Source organism: Vombatus ursinus, unplaced genomic scaffold, assembly GCF_900497805.2.
Source record: "Vombatus ursinus unplaced genomic scaffold, bare-nosed wombat genome assembly UNPS02014813.1, whole genome shotgun sequence".
Lineage (NCBI taxonomy): Eukaryota > Metazoa > Chordata > Mammalia > Diprotodontia > Vombatidae > Vombatus > Vombatus ursinus.
Window position 1 is genome coordinate 14720124 of NW_020954591.1, and position 24039 is coordinate 14744162.

Genomic DNA, 24039 nt, shown 5'->3' on the forward strand with positions numbered 1-24039 from the left:
CTGTTAAGTTCACCCACTATCTTTCCTTACTTAGAAATTGTCAGGTAACAATTTATACTGTAATTATACACCAAGTTGACCTATAAAAGTCTTAAAGAATCAATTAAGAAATCTACACAATGATGATATAAAATATGGCTGCAAAAAAGAGAAGTAGGTGGGACTATTACTTTTTTTTAACAACACATTAGAAGAGACATCAGAGTAAGTAGGACTGCTTAAGCTAGGAAGAATGTGGCTTGATGGATAAAAGCAAAAACATAGAAGGGGATAAAAAGAGGTAGATAAATGAAAGGGGAAGAGGGGACTAGTTTGTTCCAAGCCCTTGATCACCTATGGTAGCTTCCTTCTCAACACATACTTTTGGTATCTTCTATGTCTTGCATACTAATTTGAAGTCACTTTTTATTCATATCATTTTGCCCATTTTATTCTCCACTCAAAATTTTTCAATGATTCCCAATCAATATACAAATCAAATTAAAATACTTCAACTATGAACTTAAAATAATTCACTCAGTAGCTTATCATACCTAATTGCTCTCATTCCACACAACTCTTCAGTCTATTTTGTCAAACATATACAGAAGGTTCCTATTTATGGCTTCCTATTTCTTCTTCCTTGCACCAATGTGTCTTTTGGTAAGCTATACAATATTTATGGACTATCTTCTCCAATCTTATCTACCACATCATGACTACTTAGCCCTTCCAAAATAATGTGGTTAAACAACTGAAGGATTAAATTTGATCTCCTATTTGGCTCTGGAAGGCAGAACTAGGACCAACAAAGTAGAAATTATGGGGAAGAACCATTTGGTTCAACATAAGGAAAATTCTCCTAACAATCAGAACCGTCCAAAAAATAGAATGATCTTTTTTTGGGTGGGAGAGTGAATTCTCTATCACTGGTTGTCTTCAAAGAGGCTGGCTTGAATGATCACTTGCTGGTAATGTTGTAGATGGGATTCATGCTTTGGATGAGGTTGGACTAGATGCCCTCTGAGGTCCCTTCCAACTCTTAGATTCTAAAGACAATTTCAAAATTTTTAATGAGTTCTACTTACCAATAGCTTTGGTATAATGTCTTGCTCCAAGAAGGAGCTCTGGAGCTCGGTACCAGAATGTTACGACTACTGGATCCAAATCTGCTAAAGGCTTCAAAGGTGAATTAAATAATCGTGCAAAGCCCATGTCAGCTGTGAAATTTAAAACAACACAACAAATCCACTTGAATATTAAGAAAATAGATTTTTACAAGTTTTACTGATTATACAACATTTCATAGTACTCATGTAAAAGAATAATAGTTTGAAGTAATAAAACTTTCATTTCTTAATAAGGTTCTTCGTACAACCAACTTAGATATCTGTATGCCTTGAGTGCTATTCATTGTCACCCAGATCTTTGATTAGATTAGGTCCACTGTCCTGTTCCCTGTTCTGATAGACAGGATTCCACCTGATATGCCAACATAAAGGCAAAGAGCCATGACCCTAAGATGGATTTTGGTGTTACTGAAGACATTGTCTGTGACAATGTGACAATGAGGAAGTGGCATACAGTTCTGACAAAGACGGATGAATTATCTGCTACTTTAAATTGTCTGTGCCTATTTTACTGGCATGGATAATTGAGAGGCAAGAGTATTTTAATGTCATCCCTGACGCTTCTTCCATGGATTTATAGATTTAAATGACTAAATCACAGAATTTTAAAGCTTAAAGGGATCACAAATATCATCCAGTTCAATCCCATAATTTTACAGATGAAACTGAAGACCAGAGTGGTTAAATGACTTTTCTAAAAGTCATTACAGTCATTTATGATAGATTTGAAATTCAGTTTATATGTATGGACTGAATATATATAAAAGAGATCTATATATATGAAAAAATAACTTCTATAACATCTATTCACTATTTTTAAGCTTAACCCAGTATTAACCCAGTATTCTTTAAAAACTGAAGAATTATTAAGTAAGGTTAGCTTCTCTCCTAATGGAGCTCTTCAACAAAGTAAGCATTGTTCTACTGCACTCAAATTATTTGAATAAGAAAATACAGTAATCACTAATCTGGCAAAGGATTATAATTCTATATAATCATATTTCAAGAGATGACTGCAGTTAAAAGTAACATTTCCTTTCAAATGTGTCAATCTGCACACATTAGCTTCTCTACCTCCTCCCACATCCCCTGAGGAACTTTTACCTTAATAAGAAGTTTAATAACACCAAATTAGAGAGTTTAAATATTTTATGTAAAATCTTCCCAAATCTCACACGAGTACATGTAAAAGTATTACTTGGCAGATTCTCTCCTATTTCTTAAGCTTTGCTAGAAAAAGTATTGCTTGGCAGGTTCTCTCATTTCTTAATTTGCTAGAAGCTTACATTGGAACTTCATCAAATTTGATAGACACCTTCTTCTTTGATGCTCAGTTATCTATAAGGTCTAAAGAGATGCTTAGTGGCCTGTCCCTCAGAAGATATGATTTGAGAGTTACTATGAAGGACATATGATCAAAAATTTGCACAGTATAAGTCATAAAAATTTAGATTGTGTAGTCAGGATGCATGTAATTGATATCAACTAAAAAGAAATATCAAGTATTTATTTATACAGGGAAAAGAGAGGTGAAGACGTGAGAAGCTCATACTTTGGTACAGCAGAAACTGTCAACTGATTATCTGATACAGAACTCTTCAACTCAAAACATTAAATTTGGTACACAGGTCTACTAGTCTTCCTATTTTAAATTAAATATAATTTTGTGAAAGCATTTCATCATTTCCTAGTACAAAAATATAAAATAGCGTAAATATATATGACTAAAGCGAATAGGGAAATGATAGTGAAAAATGAGAGAAATGACACATTTGTTCTTTCCTTAGAGCCTCAGATTATCAAGAAATATGGAATTATTATTTAATTTTTAATTAAACAATGCTATTAAAGTACATAGACCCCAGGGTATATAGAATGCTTGTGTTATTTACTTGCTTTCAAAAAGACAAACACTCACACCAATACTTTTTTTTAAAAGATAGAGTGTTTTAGAATTTATTATTTTAAGCTATCAGGCATAAATGGCTGGTTAACAGACTTTTAGCAAGAAATTGTAGCTTTTAATCCAGCCTTAGTCTACAGAGAAACAAGTGTATTTATAATTCTATTGCCCTCGATGAATAGAATTGATGGGTCTTGGTACATGTTTTGTTCTATCACACAATACATAATGAGAGCCAGCACTAACTAGTCATACAAGTAGAGGTGAATCTAGTTTCTACATTAAATAATCTGTACAGGTTATACATAATGAAGAAATAGGTTTCTGGGAAACATTCACTGGCTGCTTCATGAAAAGAATGCTTCAATCTCCAGACCTATCTGGTAACTTTCATGAATGTGAAAACATTTTCTTTTTTTTGGGGGGGGAGGTTAGGCAATGGGGGTTAAGTGACTTGCCCAGGGTCACACAGCTAGTAAGTGTTATGTGTCTGAGGCCGCATTTGAACTCAGGTCCTCCTGACTCCAGGGCCAGTGCTCTATCCACTGCGCCACCTAGCTGCCCCCTGAAAACATTTTCAATTTGAGTAAATGTTCTTTAAAAATCATTTCCATTATATGAATACATGTGTATCATTGCAAAACATTTTTTTAAAGTAATATAACTCCTCTTAAAAACTCTAAAAATGTGTAGCACTGTGACTTAACAAAGATATAACATACCAATTTTTACTCTTCCTCGCTCAGGACCTTCACCCATAACTAAAATATTAGCAGGTTTCTGTGGAAACAAAATATTTGTAAGTTTTTAAGTAGACAACATGCCAGTACAAATAAAAATCCACTTGTAATTTAAAAAATACTACTTTACAAAACTGTCAACTGAATTCAGATCACCAAAGAAATGCTTATTTGTGGATATATACGTATTAAGAACATTATGATTATCCAAAACAAAGTTTTTCCTTCTCCTTTTCCATAAGCAGAGCTAAGACTTTTCTGAATTTCTTAAATAGCCATTGTTTTCACTTATGTATTCCTAGTGAACTATTTAATGGGAAGCTGATAATTCAATTCAGGAAGCATTTATTAGATAGTTATCATGTGACAAAGCCCTGTGCTAGATGCTGGGGATAACAAAGACAAAAACAAAATGATCCTTGCCCTCACGGGACTTACAGATTAGTGTATCATTTTCTTCTAAGTCCTTCAGTCAAATAAAAACATCCTGCACGATTTACATAAACCTTTCAAATATGAGTCAATATGAAAGAGCAAATAAGTTTCATGCAAATCTCTCCCAAGTAAACTGCAGAAAATTTTGTGAAAATGATTTTTCTTTAAAAAAAAATTAAACTAGAATTTAAAAGTACAAACTAAGAAAACTACTCATTCAATTTTAAAATCTCATTTTTACAATTACTGACTTATCCCACATCTAAGAGTGGTTTTTAAAAATGCTAATAATTCCAAGTACACATTTTTATTAAAATATTTAATTTTCAATTTTCTCCCTAGTTTACCCTGATAGGCTTATTCATTCAATATGGCCATAGTTTGCTAAATAGTACAACTGTATTACAACACAAAAGGGGGGGAGAGTAATCCTTAAGATCACATTGCATATTTTTGTTTCAATTGTATTTACTCAATACAATAGGGTCTCCTAATCCTCTCCTGTACTAATAAAGCCTCTATACTGCCATTGCACAAGATTCAATACCATACAAGATAATACCATTCAGCTACAAAAAATAAAGATCTGTTTTTGGTTTTTTTTGGCTAGGCAATGGAGTTAAATGACTTGCCCAGGGTCACATAGCTAGTAAGTGTCAAGTGTCTGAGGCCAGATTTGAACTCAGGTCTTCCTGACTCTAGGGCCAGTGCTGTGTTCACTGTGCCACCTACCTGTCCCCAAGATCTGTTTTTGATATCAAAAAGAAAGTACACTACTGAGCTATTATTCTCTGTTTGCCATAAAGCTCCAAAGGTTAGAAATTTATAGAATCGTAGAACTCTAGGAATGGAAAAGACAAGAGAAAATTTATTCTAAGCACCTAATTTTAGAAATGAAGTGACTAAGACCAAAGTGATTGCCCCAGGAAACAAAACAAATTAAAAATAAAACTATGATTAAAACCTGATTCTTAGTCAGATGGATGCCCTTTCTATAATATGCTTGAAAAAAATACTACGTGACAAAGATTTGTCTATTAATGAATACTGACATGCTCATTTTTAATTTTTATTTTCTTCTGGAAAATGATACCAGAACTTAGCCAGTTTCTCAAATGCCATAAATGCATACACTTCTAACCGTGATAGGGTTCAATAATTGCCTTTTAACTTTTAACAGGTATTCTTACCAATATTCCCCCTAAGGTTCATCCACGTGTGACCATAAACATACAAAATTGCTTATACATACACTTTAGTTTATTGTAGGTCAACTGGTTCACCATGGAGCCTGCATCTCACGAAAAGAGAATAAAATCATGAGGTCATAGATGGAGAGTTGGAAGACACCTCATCTAGTCCAACTCCCTAATTTTAAAGATGAAGCAAGAGAAGTTATATCACCTGAAAATATCGGATCTTGTCTGATCTCGGAAGCTAAGTAGGTTTAGGCCTATAGTTAGGCCACCTGGATGTTAGATCACTTGGGAGTAGTGGGTACTATAAATTTTGAGAGGCAGTACAGCCTAATGGATAGAGTGCTGAACTGGGCGATGTGAAGATCTAGGTTCAAATCTAGCCTGACTTTTATTAACTAGGTCACTCCATGAAAAGCACTTAATCTCTCTAAGCCTCCATTTTTTCATCTGAAAGGATGGTTGGACTAGGTGCTTAAAAGGTCCCTTCTTCCAGCTTTGAATCTTTGATCTTATGACCCTGCAAATGACATACTACACACTGCTCTTGAGTAGAACAAGTCAATTCCATCCAGCTCAATAAACATTTACTAAGAGTGCTGGGTTCAAGACATTAAAAGTGAAAGCCTCTAGAGTCTCAGGGAATTTACAATATAAAAGATGGAATTGGCATGTACACAAATAAGTACAAGATAAGAAGTGATGGAACAAAAGAAGAGATCAAGATGAAGTAATCTAACAAAATTTGAGCAGAATTTATGATTGAAGAGAAATCAGAGAAGGGTTTATGGAGCAGGTGGCACTTTAGTTGAGAGTTAAAAGAAAATAAGGCATTCAAAAGCCACACATTTAGTCCATATCTCTCCATCTTCTCCATAAAATTCTTTGCTCTAATACACACAAACTACACCTACAGATCTACCTCCCCTGCTTAAATTTGTTATAAAAAAAAAAAAAGAAACAAAGAAAAGAAGATTAGTCTGGCATGAACTGTTTTTTACCAGTCATCCTAGGTCTTTGTTATCAAAGTTTCCTTTTTTTTTTTTTTAATGAACTAAGCTCTTTAGTATATACCATAGGCTAACCACCAATTATTTTCTTATCCATGTAACTTATCAAAATCTACACTTTCTAGGAAAGAAAATCATATCTGCCCACCTTACTTGTGTGTGGGCATGATTTCTCCTCTGATCATCCCCCAAGGACCTATCGGTATGGACACTCCTATTTACCCAGGGAGCTGCTGGGACTAACCCCATCTCCCACTTGAACTTCACCAATTGCTCCAGCTTATTTATTAGTGTAGTGTGGAAGGTCCCTAGCTAAAGCTTGGTGCATCTTCAGGTGGGGATCCCTAAAAGTTAGGTATTTGCTATAAAGCAGAGAGGTTATGAAAAGGAGGCATAAATCCAGTTGACCAAATTTATCTCCGAAAAGATTTACCCTTTTACTTGCTGTCTACTAATATCAGGGAACTGCCTATAAAGGAAAACATCTTTATAAATCCAAGTATGCATAACTTCCCAATTCGGTCACCTAAAAAGAGACAGAGGGCAATCTCCATCTGGGCTCTCTAATTGGTTCAGCTGACTTGTAATGTAAATGCAAATCCTCTGAAGCTCTCCAGCCTATGGAACTCTGCAACTGCCAATTAGCCCTTGTGCTAATGATTCATTAACTTGAGGTTTAAATTTCTCCTACAAAAATCCAAATTTATTGAGGGTGAAAGCCAATCCACTCTGAGGCCTCTATTAAAAGGCCCAAGGATGTTGGCAGTATCAGACAGGAGACATATTCTAGAGATGTTACAGAAGTGAAATTGACAGACCTTGGCAACAGCTTGGATGTGGGGGGAGGGGAGAGATGAGAAATAGTGGGAAGTTCAGGGTGCGTCCTAGGTTGTAAGCCTGGGGGACTAGGAAGATGGTGGTGCCCTCAACAGTAATAGGGAAGTCTGAAAGAGGGGAGGGTTTGAAATGTAAAACCACATGAAGAATACATGTGTCTGGGTTAAAATCAGCTAATATGGTATATTTTGCTTATGATGTTTTTGCTTTCAAGCTAAAAGTTCACTGGTATGTTTTTTTCTAGCTGCCTATGTATCCTCTAGTATATTATTAGTTTTTGTTGTCAACTAAGAGTTTGGTTCTTAATACATTAAAAAAAAAAACAAAAAAAAAACCTGAAAAAAAAAGTTGTTGAAAAGAAAAGTAACTTTGCACAGAGTGGCAATGTGGTATAATACAAAGGACACCTGATGTGAAGTCAAGAGGACAGGGGTTCAAATCCTAGCTGTTTGTTTTTGTGACCCTGGGAAAGTCATCTCAGCTCTTTGAACCTCAGTTTCTCCATCTGCAAAAGGAGAAATCCAAGCTTAAAACCCAGAATATGTAAAATGTTATAATCAATATTCCCTCTCATTTTTGGTAATTATGAACAGATAAACAGCTCAATGAGCCAATAACTATGCTTGCTATACAGAAAGCAAACTGGAAAGAAAGTTTGGCTCATTATATCCTCTCTAGTTTTCTGTAATGTGAACAGATGAGCAAATTCAGTGGGCTAACAATTGTGTTAGCTATATACAAAGCAAACTGGAAAGACCGAACAAGGGTGAACAGAGCTTTTAGTTAGTTGATTGAAGGGAGAGGTCAACTCTTTATTTTTTCTTTTTGTGAGGCAACTGGGGTTAAGTGACTTGCCCAGGGTCACAAGCTAGTGAGTATCAAGTGTCTGAGGCCGAATTTGAACTCAGATCCTCCTGACTCCAAGGCCAGAGCTCTATCCACTCTGCCACCTAGCTGCCCCAAGAGGTCAACTCTTGTTGGCTGTCCAACTTGTCTGATCATCCCTGCTGCTCCCAAAAGGGAAAGGTGGCGTGGGAGGGAGGGTAGGTTTAGTTTTACTCTTGTCTTTGTATTCCCAGTGTCTAGCCTAGTATAGAGCCTTTCACAAAGTAGAAAATTAATAAATGTTTATTGAATTGAATACAGGAACCCATCCAGGGCTGTTCTACCAGAATACACATTAAGGCCTAAGCTTAGCACCACCAGAATCAAAAGCAAGCATTTATTGGGCTGCTTGTCCTTCTCAGAATCACCTCATATCTATTTTGTATACACCTACATATGTATAAATTATTTCCCCTAAGTATATGGTAAGCTTTCTGGAATGCTGGGATTGTTTTAATTTTTGTCTTTGGACTTCACTATATTAAATGTCTATATCCAAGGGACAATGTTAAGCTAGGCACCGGGAATACAAATCCCTACCTTGCCCCCTTCCCCTCACTCCACCTTCACCTTGTGGGAGCAGGGGGTATAATCAGAGGAGTTTGGCAGTCAACAGAGCTGACCTTTCCCTCCAATCCATTCACTAAACTGTTTACCTTTGTTCAGGCTTTCCGCTTTGCTTTGTATATAGCAAGCACAGTTGCTGGCTCATTGAACTTGGTCATTTGTTCTCATTACTGAAAACTACAGGGAATATTCTGGGTTTTAATAGGACAAAACTAAATATGAATGATTTCATAGAACTACTGGGTTTCAAAATTGAAACAGATCTCAGTGGCCCTTTTATCTTACCTACACTTGAAAAACAATCCCCACTATAACCGACAAGTGGTCAGCCAGCCTCCGTACAAAGGACTCCGATGAAGGGGAACGCCTCACCTCCCGAGGCACTGCATTCCACTTTTAATTATTAAGAAACCGTCTTATACATCAATAATAAATTGGTATCTTTGCAACTTCCACCTGAATGGCCTGAGTCTTCTCCCAATAGTCTTCTGAGTGATCCTCCTCTGATATTCTCTAGCTCACCAATATTATTCCTAAAACTGTAGTGCTCAGAAATGAACACACTATTCTAGATGTGATCTTACTAAAAAATAACCTTACCACAGGATCATCATCATCATTTATTCATGGAAGCTATGACTCTCAGCGTAGCTCAAGATGGCGCTAACTTATCCGGCTGTCACATCATGCTGACTTAATATAGAACTTGTAGTCCACTAATATCTATCTTAAGATATTTTACAAAGTGTTAAGGAGTCATACTGGCCACATCTTGACTTCTGAAGTTGCTTTTTTGAAGTCAAATGTAAGACTTTATCTTTAATAAATTTCATATTTTTCAACTAGTTGCAAAGTTCTAGATAAGGTCTTTTTTAATCCTGTCTCTGTAATTCAGTGTTGGTTATATCACCCAACTTTGTGTCACCTGCACATCTGATAAAGATGTAATCCTTGCTTTTATCCGAGTCATTGCTAAAAATATTAAACAGCACAGTGTCAAACACAGATCCCCAGAGCACTTCCTTGGAGATGACCACCTAACTCGTTATCAATTAACAACTACCCACAGTCTGACCATTCAACTAATTCCAAATCTCTTAATTGCCAAAACTAATGGCCTTTTCTCAATCCTCATTTTTCTTGAACTTTCTGAAACCACTGAAACTGCTGATCACCCTCTTCTTGACATTCTCTTCTCTCTAGGCTTTCAGGACACTACTCTCCCCTGGTTCTCTCTCTACCTGAGTCCTCTTTCTTAAGTCTTCTCTTCTAGATTTTCATCTAGCTCATGACAGCTAACCACAGGCTCCCCCCACAGAATTGTCCTGGCCCCTCTTCTCTTTCCCTTTACACTACACCACTTAGTGATTTCATCACCTCCCAGTGATTCAATTATTATCTCTATGCTGATGATTCTCAGTCCTTCTTATTCAGCCCTAACCTCTCTCCTGACCTCCAGTCTCACATTTATTTCCAACTGCCTATTAGACATCTCAAACTGGATATGCCATATAGTGTAAACACAACATTTCCAAAACTGAACTAATTATCCTTCTTTGCAAAATCTCTCCTCTTCTTAACTTCCCTATTAGTCTTCATCATCTTCCCAGTCACCCAGCCTCACAACCTAGGTGTCATCCTTAATCCCTCACTCTCTCACCCACCCTATCCAATCTATTGCCAAGGCCTGTTGATTTTACCTTTGTACACCCCCTTCTCTAACAGCCTCCTGATTGTTTTCCATGCCATAAGTCTCTCCCCACTACAAATCACCCTCCAATCAGTTGTTAGAAGTGATCTTTCTAAAGTCCATGTCAATTCCCCCTCCTCCACCTCAATAAACTCCAGTGGCTCCCTATTACCCCAGGATCAAATATAAACACCTGTTTGACATTCAAAGCCCTTTATAAACCTCCACCATCAACTTTTCTAATCTTTTTGCACTTTATTCCCCCCACATACACATTCTTGAGGATCAGTCTAAGTTCAGAGCTGATCATCACCATAAGTTTGACCATTAAGTGATTAATTTTTTTGACCACTGATACTCAATAAAGCAGGTGTAAGGTATTTGCAATCTGAATTAGTAAAGGGAGCATCCACAGGCATGAAATCATACATCCTTTAAGTACTGAAGAAGAGAGTAACTTTGTAGTGGTTCAGTAAGTACTCCAAATTTCATTGGAAAATTATTTAAGTGCTTTGCTTAAAGGTCTTGATCTATTTTCTAAATTTTCATTTTACCAGTTTTATAACACACAGGCCACCACGGGGATTAGTGACTTAACTTAAATGATAACAATCATTCAATGGTGTTAGAAATTTGATTATTAAACTTAAAAGTTTTGCTTTATTGTTGCTGCTTCATTAAAAAAACTTTAAAAAAAGAAAAAAATACTATTTTTGCAACCATCTTACCTCAACATGAGCCATATGATAGGTAAATGTTTAAAGTGTTAAAACAAATATATAATATGATGGTCATTTTTGATAAACAGAAGACAAAGAACTCTTCAGTTACTTTAAAAAGGCTAAATATCCTAAAGGTGCTTTCAGAAATCCATAGCAAGTTTTATGTTCTGTAGAATCAATAAGTGTGAGTTCTTTTAGAGACATTTATTTGAGAATAATGTTGTCAATAACATTTACTTCTAGTCTACAACTCTACATATTAATAACTTTACACTGCCTTAAAATTGTAACAAACATACACTGGCACCTACAATATTCATCACTCTCTCGCCTACCCATTGAGAAGGCAAGAAATTAATGCCCACTATACATAAGAAGTCATGAAAAACATATTTCTGCATTAGTGATGTTAAAAAAAAAAGCAAGAAAAAGAAAGGAAAAAGAAATATACTTAAATTTGCCCTGTCAGACAACCAGTTCTCCATCTGGTGGTGAGTAACATTTTACATCATGAGCTCTTCAGAGTTGTGGTGGGCCCACTGTATTGATCAGGTACTTAGCTTTTCACAAATGATCATCTTTACAACATCGATGTTACTTCCTACAATGGTCTTCTGGTTCCACTCACTTCACTTTGCATCAGTTCACTTAAGTCTTCCCAAGTGTTTTCTGAAACCATCCCCTTCATCATTTCTTACAGTACAACAGTATTCCTTTACATTCATTTACTCTGACTTTTTCAGCTATTCCTCTGGTGATGGGTGTGCCTTCAGTCTCCAATGCTTTGCCACCACAAAATAACTGCTTAAATATTTTTGTATATACGGGCCCCTTTCCTTTTTCTTTTACCTCCTCAGGGTACAGAACTAGTAGCATAGTGGTATTGCTGAGCCAAAGGTATGCACAATTTTGTTCTCCAGAATGGCTGGACCAGTTCACAACTCCACCAAAAGTGCATGAGCATATCTATTTTCCCACATTCTCCCCCCCCCCATTATTTGTCATTTTTCTTTTTTGTCATGTCAGCCAATCTGATAGGAATGAAGTGGTACCATATGATTGTTTTAATTTCCATTTCTCTAATTACTGGCAATCTGAGCATTTTTATATGACTACTGGTAGCTTTTTCTTCCTCTGACAACTGCCTGTTCATATCCTTTGATTATCAGTTGGTGAATAGCTCCTATTGGGATTTGAAATATATTCATAAAAGGGATAAATGCTTTTCCACAAGGGTCAGGATAATTTTGGAGCAAAATAAAATAAAGATACTAAGCCTATATTCACATGGAAAAATATAGAACAGAAAAATTATTTTTGATATGTATGGAGGAAAAAAATATTGCTACCTTGATGTTTCCCATGGTGCCCTGCCACTCTTTGGAAAAAAAAAAAACAAGTCTGTGGAACACAGTTTGGAAAACCTTACTCTAAATATTTACATTACCCTAGATGTGACTTGACTTCTTCAGACTGTTTAAAAAAAAGGGTGACAGAGGACCAATCAATCAACAAACATTTAATAAGCGCTTTCCATGTGTCAGGCACTGTGCTAAGGACTGAGTACATAAAGAAAGGCAAAATATAGTCCCTGACCTAAGGCCATGATAGGTTATATCCTAATGATGAATGAGGGCAAACACCCAAAATGCCAGTTTATACTTGGACACTGTTTATGTGAGCCCTTTATAAAAAGACAACACAGATTTGGGACCTGGAATTAGACCCCATACTTTTAAGGGAGAAAAAAAGTAGCATATTGCTGCAGACTTCTGTTTCCAAATCTTAAAATCAGGGTCATCAAAGGTTCTTTCGGCAGCCTCTGAAAAGATTCAAAGGAGTAGAGTAAATCTGGATCATTCAACCCAATTCAATAAAGCTCCCACTATATGCCAGGGATTGTGCTAAGCCCTGGAAAAAAGGAAAAAAAATCCTTGCCCTCAAGGAATTGATATTCTATCAGGGGCAAGAGCAAGTACATAAAAACAAAAAATATATCAAGTAAATATAAAGTGTGGGGTTTTTTTGGGGGGGGGGGGGATTAACTGCTGATTGGGTAGGATCATGAGAAGCTTCTTGTAAGAGGTTGTACTTGCACTGATTTTTGAAAGGAGCTAAGAATTATAAAGGGGTGAAGGTTGAAGTACATTCCAGGCCAAGGAGATAGTCCATACAAAAGCATGGAGATAATAATGTCATGTATGAGGAGTAGCCAGTAGAACAGAATGAATGGGTTGTACGGTGTGTGAAAGAAAACAGTGTGTAATGCCAATCATTTCTAAATGTCAGCCAGCAAAATTTGTATTTGCTCCTAGAAGTAACAGAGAGCCAATGGGGCTTTTTGAGCAAGGAAGTCATATAGTCAGACCTGTGTTTTTGGAGGATGGACTAGGGAGGGGGGAGTTTTGAGACTGGAAGACCTATTACAGGATATTCTAATAGTCTAGATAAGCAGTTCCCAAAGTGTGGCCTAGGGACACTTTTATGTCCCTGAGATCATTTCGAGAATCCACATGGTTAAAATTATTTTATTAAGACCTTTAATTTCTAATATGCTAAACATCAACAGATATTTACATTTTAAAAATTCTTCAAAAGGTTCTAATAATTATTTAAGAGCATAAAAGGATATTTAGACCAAAAAGTTTGAGAACCACTGATCTAGGTGAAAAGTGAATAAATACAGACATACCTTAGAGATATTGCTAGTTTGGTTCCAGACCACCACAATAAAGCAAATATTGCAATAAAGTGAGTCACACAAATTGTTGGGTTTTCCAGTGAACATAAAATTTATGTTTGTGCTACAGTGTAGTCTATTAAGTGTGCAATAATATTATTTCTAAAAAAAAAAACCCAATGTATATACATTAATTTCAAAATACTTTATTGCTAAAAAAAAATGCTAACCAAAATCTGAGCATTCAATGAGTTATAATCCTTTTGCTGGTGGAGGGTCTTACCTCAATGTTGATGGCTGCCAACTGATGAGGGTGGTGGTTGCTAAAGGTTGAGGTGGCCATGGCAATTTCTTAAAATAAGATAAGGAAGTTTGCCATACAAACTGACTCTTCCTTTCACTTAAACACTTAGAGGCCATTGTAGGGTTATTAATTGGCCTAATTTCAACATTGTTGTGTCTCAGGGATAGGAAGGCCCAAGGACAGGGAAAGAAATGGGGGAACAGTCAGTCAATGGAGCAGTCAAAACATATACAAAATTTACTGATTAAGTTTGCCATCCCTTATGGACACAGTTCATGGTACCCCAAAACAATTAACATCAATGTAACATCAATGATCACTGATCACAGATCACCACAAGACATAAATGGCCGGAACATACTTGCTTGATATAGGGTTGCCACAAACCTTCAATTTGTAAAAAACAAAACAAAAAAACTACACTATCTGCAAACTGCAATAAAGTGACACAATAAAACAAGGTACGCCCTGTATAAGAGAAAATGTGGAGACAGAATTGAAGAGCTTTGGCAAATGATGAGATATAGGGGACAAGGGAGAAATAAAAATCAAATATGACTCCAATAATGCAACCTTGGTGACTAGAAGGACAGAAATAAGGAAAGAGTACTATTTCTAAGGTCACCTACTGAGCAGGGGAGAAGGACTGGTAACCTGTGGCTTCTCTACCCCCACCCTATGCCTATCCCCTCCAGCATAAGCAGAGCCCAGGGCTCAAGTTGAAACTGGAGAAGCTGCCCTGCTTAGAGATCTGTGGCATCATTTGTCAGGTTTCTACTGCTACCAGCAAGGAGTGGCATAAAGAGGTTCCACAAACTTCTTTTTAAATGAGGGAGTGCTTAAAGGCATGGGGCACAGGTAGTACAAAGGCATGAAGAAAAGGAGAAAGAAGAGATAAAGGAGGACGAGGGAGAGGAGGAGGGATAAGGGGGAAAGCATCCAATGGGAAAAGGAAAGGAAAAGAAGAGTAGCAAGACGATTAGGCGGAAGGGCTTTAAAGTACCTGCTCAGCTGAGCACAATGGAGCTAGAAATGACAAGATTTGGCATTAGAGTGGATACTGGAGTGAGAGTGACAACTCAAGGATGAACCAAGGACAAGAATCTGGCTAACTCGAAGTATAGTGATGCCCTTGATAGTAATAGAGAAGTTTGGAAGAAGGCTTAAGAGGAAGGAGAATGAGTTCTGTTTTGGACAAATTAAGTTTCAGATGCCTATAAAGAACAGCTCAAAATATCCAACAGGCCATTGGTGACAGAAGACTGGAGCTAAGAAGAGAGACGAGACCTAGATATCTAGGATGATAACTGGAAACTTTAGGAGCTGATAAGAGTGAGCAAATGAGGAAAATGCAGAGAGAAGAGAGTGTAGGAGAGATTACATATACCATGTATATATGGATACATACATAGATGATGATCCAGCAAAGGAGACTGAGGAGAACCAGGAGAGCCCATCCAGATGAAGAAAGTGGTCAACAGTGTCAACTGCTATGAAGATGGGCATATAGAGAATGATGAAGCCTGAGCAAAGGGCATTAGATCTGGCAATTAATTTTAGCTGAATGATGATGTTGCAAGTCACATTCTAAGAGAAGTCGAGGCAACAAATATAAAAGTTTTTGTTTTTGTACAAATTTGGCTATGGTCAGGGTAACAACTTGAAGGGATAGGAGACCTGAACACATTTATAGAGAGCAGAGAAGAAGCTAGTGGACAAAAAAAAAAAAAAAAAAAACCAATTAGAGAGAGATGAGATGGCTGTGGCCAGGGGAATTTGGCTCTTTTTCGTGAGTCAAAAATAAATTTATGGGGGCAGCTAGGTGGAGCAGTGGATAGAGAACCAGCCCTGAAGTCAGGAGCACCTGAGCTCAAATCTGGCCTCAGACCAAACACTTGACACTTACTACCTGTGTGACCCTGGGCAAGTCACTTAACCCCAACTGCCTTAATAAATAACATATAAATAACAAATAAATAAATAAATAAAAATAAATTTATGAAATACTTGGGAGTATGCTAACCACAACACACAGGAAACATATTACTACAACTACAAAACACTCCTTATAGAAATATAGACTTAAATAATTAGAGAAATATTGTTTGTGGGTAGGCTGAGACAACACAATAAAAAATGACAATATTACCTGAACAAATTTATTTATTCAGTACCATACCAATCAAACTACCAAAAGATGTTAGAGTTTAAAAAAAAAAAAAAAAGACATTCAACTGGAGGAAAAAAAGTAAAGAATCACAGGGAAAATAATGAAAAAAAGGGGGAAAGGGAGTCTAGTAATACTAGATCTCAAACTATAATGCAAAGCAATAATCATAAAATTATTTGGTACTACTGCAAAAAGAGGTCAGTTGGGGAAGAGATGAGGTATACGATATACAAAGCAAATCAACCTAGTAGCCTAGTGTTTAATATATAGCTCAATATGAATAAATGTAGAGTGAAATGAGCCGAACAAGGAGAATAATTTATACAGTAACAACGCTGGAGAAACAAATAGTGAAAGACTGAAGAACTCTGCTCAACACAAAGGACTAACCATGATTCTAAAGAATGCTACCTACCTGCTGAAAGAAATGTGATGACTTAAAATGCAAAATGAGACCTATGTTTTTGGACACGGACAACACAGAAATAACTTTTGCTTAACCATGAATATTTGTTACAAGACTTCTGTTTTTCTTTTTTTCTTTTTTCTTTTCCATTAGAGGAGGTGAGAGTGGTGGAAAGGAGAGAAAATAAATGCTTATGAAATGAAAAGATATAAAGGAAAGGGCAGCTAGGTGCAGTGGATAGAGCTTGGGTCTTGGAGTCAGGAGGACCTTGAGTTCAAATCCGACCTCAGATATTTAACACTTACTAGCTGTGTGACCCTGGGCAAGTCACTTAACCCCGACTGTCTCACCAAAAAGCAAATATATATAGATATAGATACAGATATAGTTATATGCATATACATACATATATATATGTTTATATATATATATATATGAAGGAGGACAGTGTCATGAGGTTTGGAGGTACAAAAATAAAGAGGTAGTTCAAGACAGGTAGCCTCATTTTTTTCAATAAAGTATAATGTGGAGTCCTCTTCTAAAAAGAGGGGAGGAAGAAGTTACAGAGAAGGCTTGGGGGAGTTTGGAACTGCCAACATGGAGAACATAAGAAAGAGTTAAGTGAGGAAAAGTAAAAGGATTGGTTTTGGGCAACGAAGGCCTAGTAAACATGAAAAAACATAAATCTATAGTGGACCTAGCCAGCAAAGTCGCATGACTTCCTCCAGAACCATTCAGCAGCACATAAGCAGGAGCAAAGGAAGCAGGTCACAGAATCACAAAACCCAAGAGTTAGAAGGCACCTCAGCAACCATCACACCCAAGCCACACAAGAAGGAACGTCCACAATGCAAGCTCCTTGGGAGGGTGGATTATTTCATTCGCTGTATCTGTATCCAGAGTACAGCACAGTCTCTTGGCACACATCAGGTGCTTAATAAATACGTGTTAATTGAATGAAAGGGACTCCCACAATACGTGGTCATCGAGTCTCTGACTGAAGATCTCCAAGTGGTGGAGGCTTACCACTTTTCTAGAGAATTCATTCCACTTTGGGACATATCTAATTGTTAGGAAGCTTCTCTGTTTGTTTTAAAAATGTCAATACTAAATTGGTTTCTTTGAAGGACACACAGGAACAAGACATCATCTATTCCAATATTTTCACTTTATATATATGGAACCCAAGACCCAAGGAGTTTTAATGACTCACTCATGGTCAGCTAGGTAGAAGCAGAGCCCGCATGTGAACCCAGGTCCCCTGAATCCAAATCCACAATACTCTTCGTAATGGTTACTTTTAAAGAGGTGATTTCCCCAGTATAACCAAAGAAAAAGATTGATATTTTCTTTAAGCAAAATTGCTCTTGGATTACTGGCATATGTACAGATAATAAGCATGAAAGCCAGAGCATTTTCAAAGTTCAAAAATTTTTTTTACAAAAGGGAAAAAGGGTGTGTTGCCTGAATTTCTCTAATTTACTCGATAGGAAAAACAAACCTAAAAATTTTATGAATTACATATTTAAAAGTTTATGACATAAATCATCAAAAATGAATTAAGACTGAAAAAAAAAATAGAGGATTCTTTCAAATTCTTCCTGGATTAAAACAACACAACAATAACAAAGAGCTCTGTTTTCCCTAAGAACGTTTACTAGAATGAACTGCTTTCATAGGTACTTTACCTTATTTACTTTGTCTTTGGATTATGTTTTCAAATCTAAATACTTATTTATAAGACTGAAGCAGTGAAATATCTTAAGTTTTAATAATTTTCAACAATGTAGTTTTATATGTAGGACATAGGCTACAGGATCATATAATGGACAGAAAAAAGGTGATGAGAGAGAGAAGCAATGTTTTTATTAATATTTCTTTAAAAAAAAAACCGCTTAGGATTCATTTGAAGACCTGCAACATACAACTGGCAGTTCAGTTCTAAGAACTGAGAAAGAACCATCATGACAAGGAGAAAACACTGTTAATCAAGAATTCTGATCACTTTTTCTATCCCGAATGACAGAGGGAAGGGAAGGAAGCAAGTAAAGGTGATTAGAAATGCTTACTTAAATAATCATCTTTTAGTATAATTCTACACCAATGTTAGGAAAAGAATCCACAACACATAAGTTCATAGGAATATAGATTTCGAGTTGAAAAGGCCCTCAGAGGCCATTAAATTCAACACCCTTATTTTATAGAAAAGGAAAATGACAAAGAGGATAACTAACTTGCCTAGGTTCGTACAGCTAGTAACTCTCTGAGGTAATATTTGAACCAAAAAAAAAAAATCAGTAGTGTCTCTTCATAATTGAAGGATATAACATTTTAAAAAATCATCATTAGGCCATCCTTCACAAATCAATTTGTGAATATGCTAAGAAAGTGACTAAACTGTTTATTCCATTTGACCACAAGAACCCACTGCTAGGAATAAAGCAGTGAAAGGAGGTCAAAGATAGAAAGGTCCAACATACACCCAAATAGTAGCAAAGGACTGGAAACAAAGTAGGCGCTTGTTGTTTGAGGAATAGTTAGGAATTGTGGTACACAAATATAAGACTTTTACTGTGATGTAAGAAATTATTAATATAAACAATAGAGAGAAGCAAGAGAAGACTTACATGAACAAAAGCCAAGTGACATAAGAATAAGGAAAACAATATACACAATAACTACCTAAATGGAAATGAAAAAATTTCCACCACAAAAACGTCAAGGGCCAAGCTTAGATTAAGAAAAGGAGATGGAAAATACATCTATTTCTTCCTCTTTGCAGAGATGGGAGGGCAGACTATGGGTATAGAAAGCTGCATAAACAGTTGCTCAGCTGATGTGTTGGTTAGTTTTGTTTAACTGCTTTCCCCCCCCCCTTCTTTTTTATAATTTGTTATAAGGGATTGTTCTCTGGGTAGGAAAGGGTAGAAGGAAATATTTGGAAATCAAAATACTGTAAAAACAAAAGTCATCAATAAACTTCTTTTCAAAAATTTAGAATTGAAGTAAGAAGGGAAGAATGTAAAGCCAGATCAGGGGTGATGGCCCGGGAGAGCGTTGAGGGACAGAGGGAATAAAGATTATGGTAAAGATGAAGGTTTAGAAGGATTGAGGCATAGAGAATGATGGAAAGGTAGCAGCAAACGAAAAATTAATGAAGGTCTCAGAGAACAGTTAATAAAATACACCTTCTCATTCACAACAAAAAGTTAGGGAACTACTAAAAGACAAAATGATATACACTCAGTCATGGGCTCTGTATCTGTTTTTATATTTTTAGATGTTTTTCTTTGTCATAAGGGAGCATTTAGTCTGGAAAAGGAATTTGAAACAACTGTAGTGCAAAGAAAAAAAGACATCTAATTATCAAAAATCGTTCTCTTTTTGATATGGGGTTAGATACATAGAATTATTTGATCATAATGCAAATATGTCCTATGGGAAAGAACTCCTAATGGATCACAATTTGAGCCACAGAAAATTGTGGACAAGCTAGATGCATCTTCTATAATTTGACCTTCCTACAGATGATCAGATCAGAAATTCTAAGCACCATAAAATACTTATTACTTGTCAACTGACTGCTGGCAGTAGATTCTAATATTCATTACTATATCCTATCAAAAAAGATGACATAACTTAAAACATGAGATGTTAATGCATTTTTTCTCCAAAGATGTCACCATGTTATTCCCCCGGGGTAAATGAGTGCTCTTTAATAGAATTGTATTGATGAAGAAATTTTCTAAATGGAATTAATGGTGTTCTGTGGGCTCCTATGATCTTATTTCAAATACTTTTCTTTTATACTCTTCCCTATTTTCCACTCATTAACTCCCTGGCCCATCCCTGGGAAGATATGCCTCTCTTCTATCACATTAACCCTATTACTTATTCCCTCTTGCCTTTAAATATGCACAATGTTCTCCGATTCTTCAGAAACAAAAGCAAGAGAAAAAATCCTTCCCTTGATCCTGCTATTCCTTTTAAATAATATCCTATTTCTTTCTTTCCTCTAAGACACATTTCTTAAAGGAGTGGTCTTATTCCAATAACACTAGTTCCCCACAACTTTCTCCTCCTTTAGCCTCTTACAATTCTGAATCCACAATACCAGTCAGATAGTTTCACCAGTAACTTCCTTACTGTCAAATTTAATATAGCTGGGATTTTTCTCACAGAATCAAAGTAATAGCCTAAAGTGCAATTTGAATATGTTATCACTTCCTCAATAAACTGTAATGGCTCCCTATTACCTCTAGCATCAAATATAAATTCCTTTGTGTGTTATTTTAGGCTATTTACAACCTGGCTCTTTACTATCTTTCCAATCTTTGAATACATTATAATTATTAATAATTATTCTTTTGTTATTGTGAATAATAATAGCGAGCATTTAAGTAATGCTTTAAGGTTTACAAAATGCTTCACAAATATTATTTCTTTTTATCTTCACAACCCAGGAAGGTAGGTGCCATTATTACACCCCCATTTTGCAGATGAGGAAGCTGAAGCAGACAGAGGTGAAGTAACTTGCCCAAGGTCACACAGTAAGTATCTGAGGCTGGTTTTAAACTCAGGTCTTCCTGACTCCAATCTTGGTGCTCTATTGTCTGCACCACCTGTCTTTACTCCCTCTGACGCACTCTCCAGTCTAGCCACATTGGCCTCCTTGCCGTACTTCACACACAATGGTCCCCCTCCAGTCCCTGTGCCTATGCAGTGGCTGGCTCCCATGCCTGGAGTATGATCTTCTCACCTCTGCCTCCCTTCACAAACTGGGCCAAGTTCCACCTCCTCTTGGAGGCCTTTCCATCCCCAACCCCTACCTCCCATCTGAGTACATTCATTCCCTTCTATGGTTGCCTTCCACCTGTGCAGCATTTATCACGTGCACATTGATTTGGGGTATATAATTTTACTGGAAATATTTAAAATATACCTCTTCCATGAGAATGTGCATGGATGGGTTTTTGATTTTTCTTTAAATCCAGAGCACTTAGCAAACTGTCTAGCACATGCTAAGCACTAAATAAAGGCTTGCTGACTGATACTTTGGAAAGAGGAACAATGTGCAAAAATTAACACATGGTTGTCAATAAAACTAATCCTTCTTCGACCCAATTTGCTCTTTATGTCCTTCCCATCCCCAAACTAACTGGCCTTTTAAAAAAGTATTAAGGCCAAAAAGAAACAAAACAAAACAAAACAAAACAAAACAAAAAACAACCACAAATTCTCTATGACTAGGATGGAATAGTATAAAATAACCTTCCATCTCACACCCATTTTCCTAGGCAACAGGATTTTTTTTAATTGTAATCCTTCAGATTATTTCAGTGAAAAAAAAAAAAAAACTGGTTGGAGATACCCCCCACTGAGCTCACATCCACAGTCTCCCACCTCGACAATAAAGAAGAAACAATAGATTGTATATTATTTTTGGAAGAAAGAATAGAGTGAAGCAGTTGTAAGTAATTAGAACACACTTATTTTTACTTTCTTCAGGGTCCTTTCTTCTGACCTGTGATGACGTCAAAATGATTAGTGATTCTCACACTATTCATTTCTCTTTGTAACATTTCATTTGGGGAAAACTAAAACAAGAGTTGACAACCTGTGGAACTTGCTTTACCTGAGTTGAACTATCTTTTTTTTTTCCTGTAACTTTGCCCTCTTTTATTTCCCATGAAAGTCTAACAATTTGGCAAAGTTGATTTAAAAAAAAAAAAGAAAGAAAAGTGACGAATGTTGGAGAGGTTACAGGAAAATAAGCATACTATTGCTGTATTAGTAGGCCTGTAAATTAGCCCAGTCATTCTGGAAAACAATTTGGAACTATGCTCCAAAGTTATCAAACAGTGTATACTCTCTGAAACAGCAATATCACAAGGCCTATTACCCAAAGACATCAAAGAATGAGGAAATGGACCAAAATGTAAAAAAAAAATTTATAATAACTCTTTTTGTGGTGGCAAAGAACTGGATACTAAGGGTATGACTATCAAGTGAGGGAATTTGCGTGATCAAATTATAATATATAAATGTAAGAGAATACTATTGTGCTATAAGAAATGGTGAAAGGGACAGGTCCAGAGAAACCTAGGAAGACTTCTATTTACTAAAGCAAGAGTGGATGAGCAGCACTAGGAGTACAATTTTATAATAATAGCAACATTATAAATACAAATAGTTTTGGAAGACATAAGAACTTTAATCAATGCAATGATCAACCATGACTTCAGAGGACCGATGATTATACATATGTTAAAAAGAGTTTTGTAGGGTGAGGAAAGAAAATAAATGCTTGTTAGTTGAAAAAATATGAAGTAAAATGAATTTTTTAAAATTTAGGGGAAAAAAAAAAAGAGAAAGCAATATTTCTCTCAACTAGTAACACTACAAGCCATAGAGGTTTTTGATTCCTGGGCAAAACTAATGGTTTATTGTTACCTTCCTAGGGAGACAGAAAATATGCCCTATTGGACATTGGAAATTAGAAGGCTAATGTAATTAAGTACATGTTTTTCCAACATGAGAATTTTCTTATTATTGGATCCATCTAACAACAAGTGATCACATGAACTGATAAGCTCTTCATCACAGATGTTGTATAAAGAGGAAGGTTGAGATACATGAGCCTTAAGGACCCTAACTCCAAGATTCAATAATTCTATGAAATCAAAAATGCAAAAATCCATTTTGATTTCAACTACTACATAAGTATTTATGTATCTTTACATAAGTGACGTGTGTGTGTGTGTGTGTTTTCAATATCAGCAGTTAATCTGCTTTGATTAATGTTAAAGAGACATCTGTCTGGTTACTTGGTTACACACTTGGATGATAGGCTCCTAGATGGAAGACATGTATGCTTGTGATAAGGTGCAAAAGTGATGGCTAAGTACAATACATTTTAAAATCACAGATGGAATTAACTATTTAAAAAAAAAATAAGAATGAGCTAGGAGAAAAAAAGTAGCACAATCCAACTATACCATAAAAAAGGTCATTAAATTGCTCAAGACAGTGATCTTTTGTGAAAAGTTGCCTGTGAAAGATGACAGGCCAAGCTTTCTAAAAGAAACACTTAATTTCACCCTCTCATTTAATCATTTCTCATTTGCACACATCAAGAAGAGAAATAAGGTTATCAAACTGACAAAGCCTTAATGAAAGATTTATGCAGCTGTGACCACCAAAGACTTAAAATTGGTTTATTTCAGAATTTTAGCTGAGATGAGTACCTAATCTAATGTATTCCATCTTCAAAAATTAAATTACATTTTACAAATCTTCTGAAGACTGGAAAATAATAGACTCCTATAAGGCTAGACTGCATTCTTGAGAACAAGATAAAAATATTAATTTTTATATACCTTATC

General features: G+C 36.1%; 1 protein-coding gene across 5 annotated transcripts in view; it reads right to left on the reverse strand.

Annotated features, from left to right (window-relative positions):
• CDK8 (cyclin dependent kinase 8) overlaps positions 1 to 24039 on the reverse strand; it is a 132884-nt gene that overhangs the window by 16090 nt on the left and 92755 nt on the right. For all 5 annotated transcript variants that reach the window (XM_027835202.1, XM_027835201.1, XM_027835200.1 and 2 more), the window contains exons 5-6: positions 3735 to 3792; positions 1068 to 1199 (exon numbers count right to left, since the gene is read on the reverse strand). In XM_027835202.1, coding sequence (XP_027691003.1) covers positions 1068 to 1199; positions 3735 to 3792 — 190 coding nt within the window. The remainder of the gene's footprint in view (positions 1 to 1067; positions 1200 to 3734; positions 3793 to 24039) is intronic.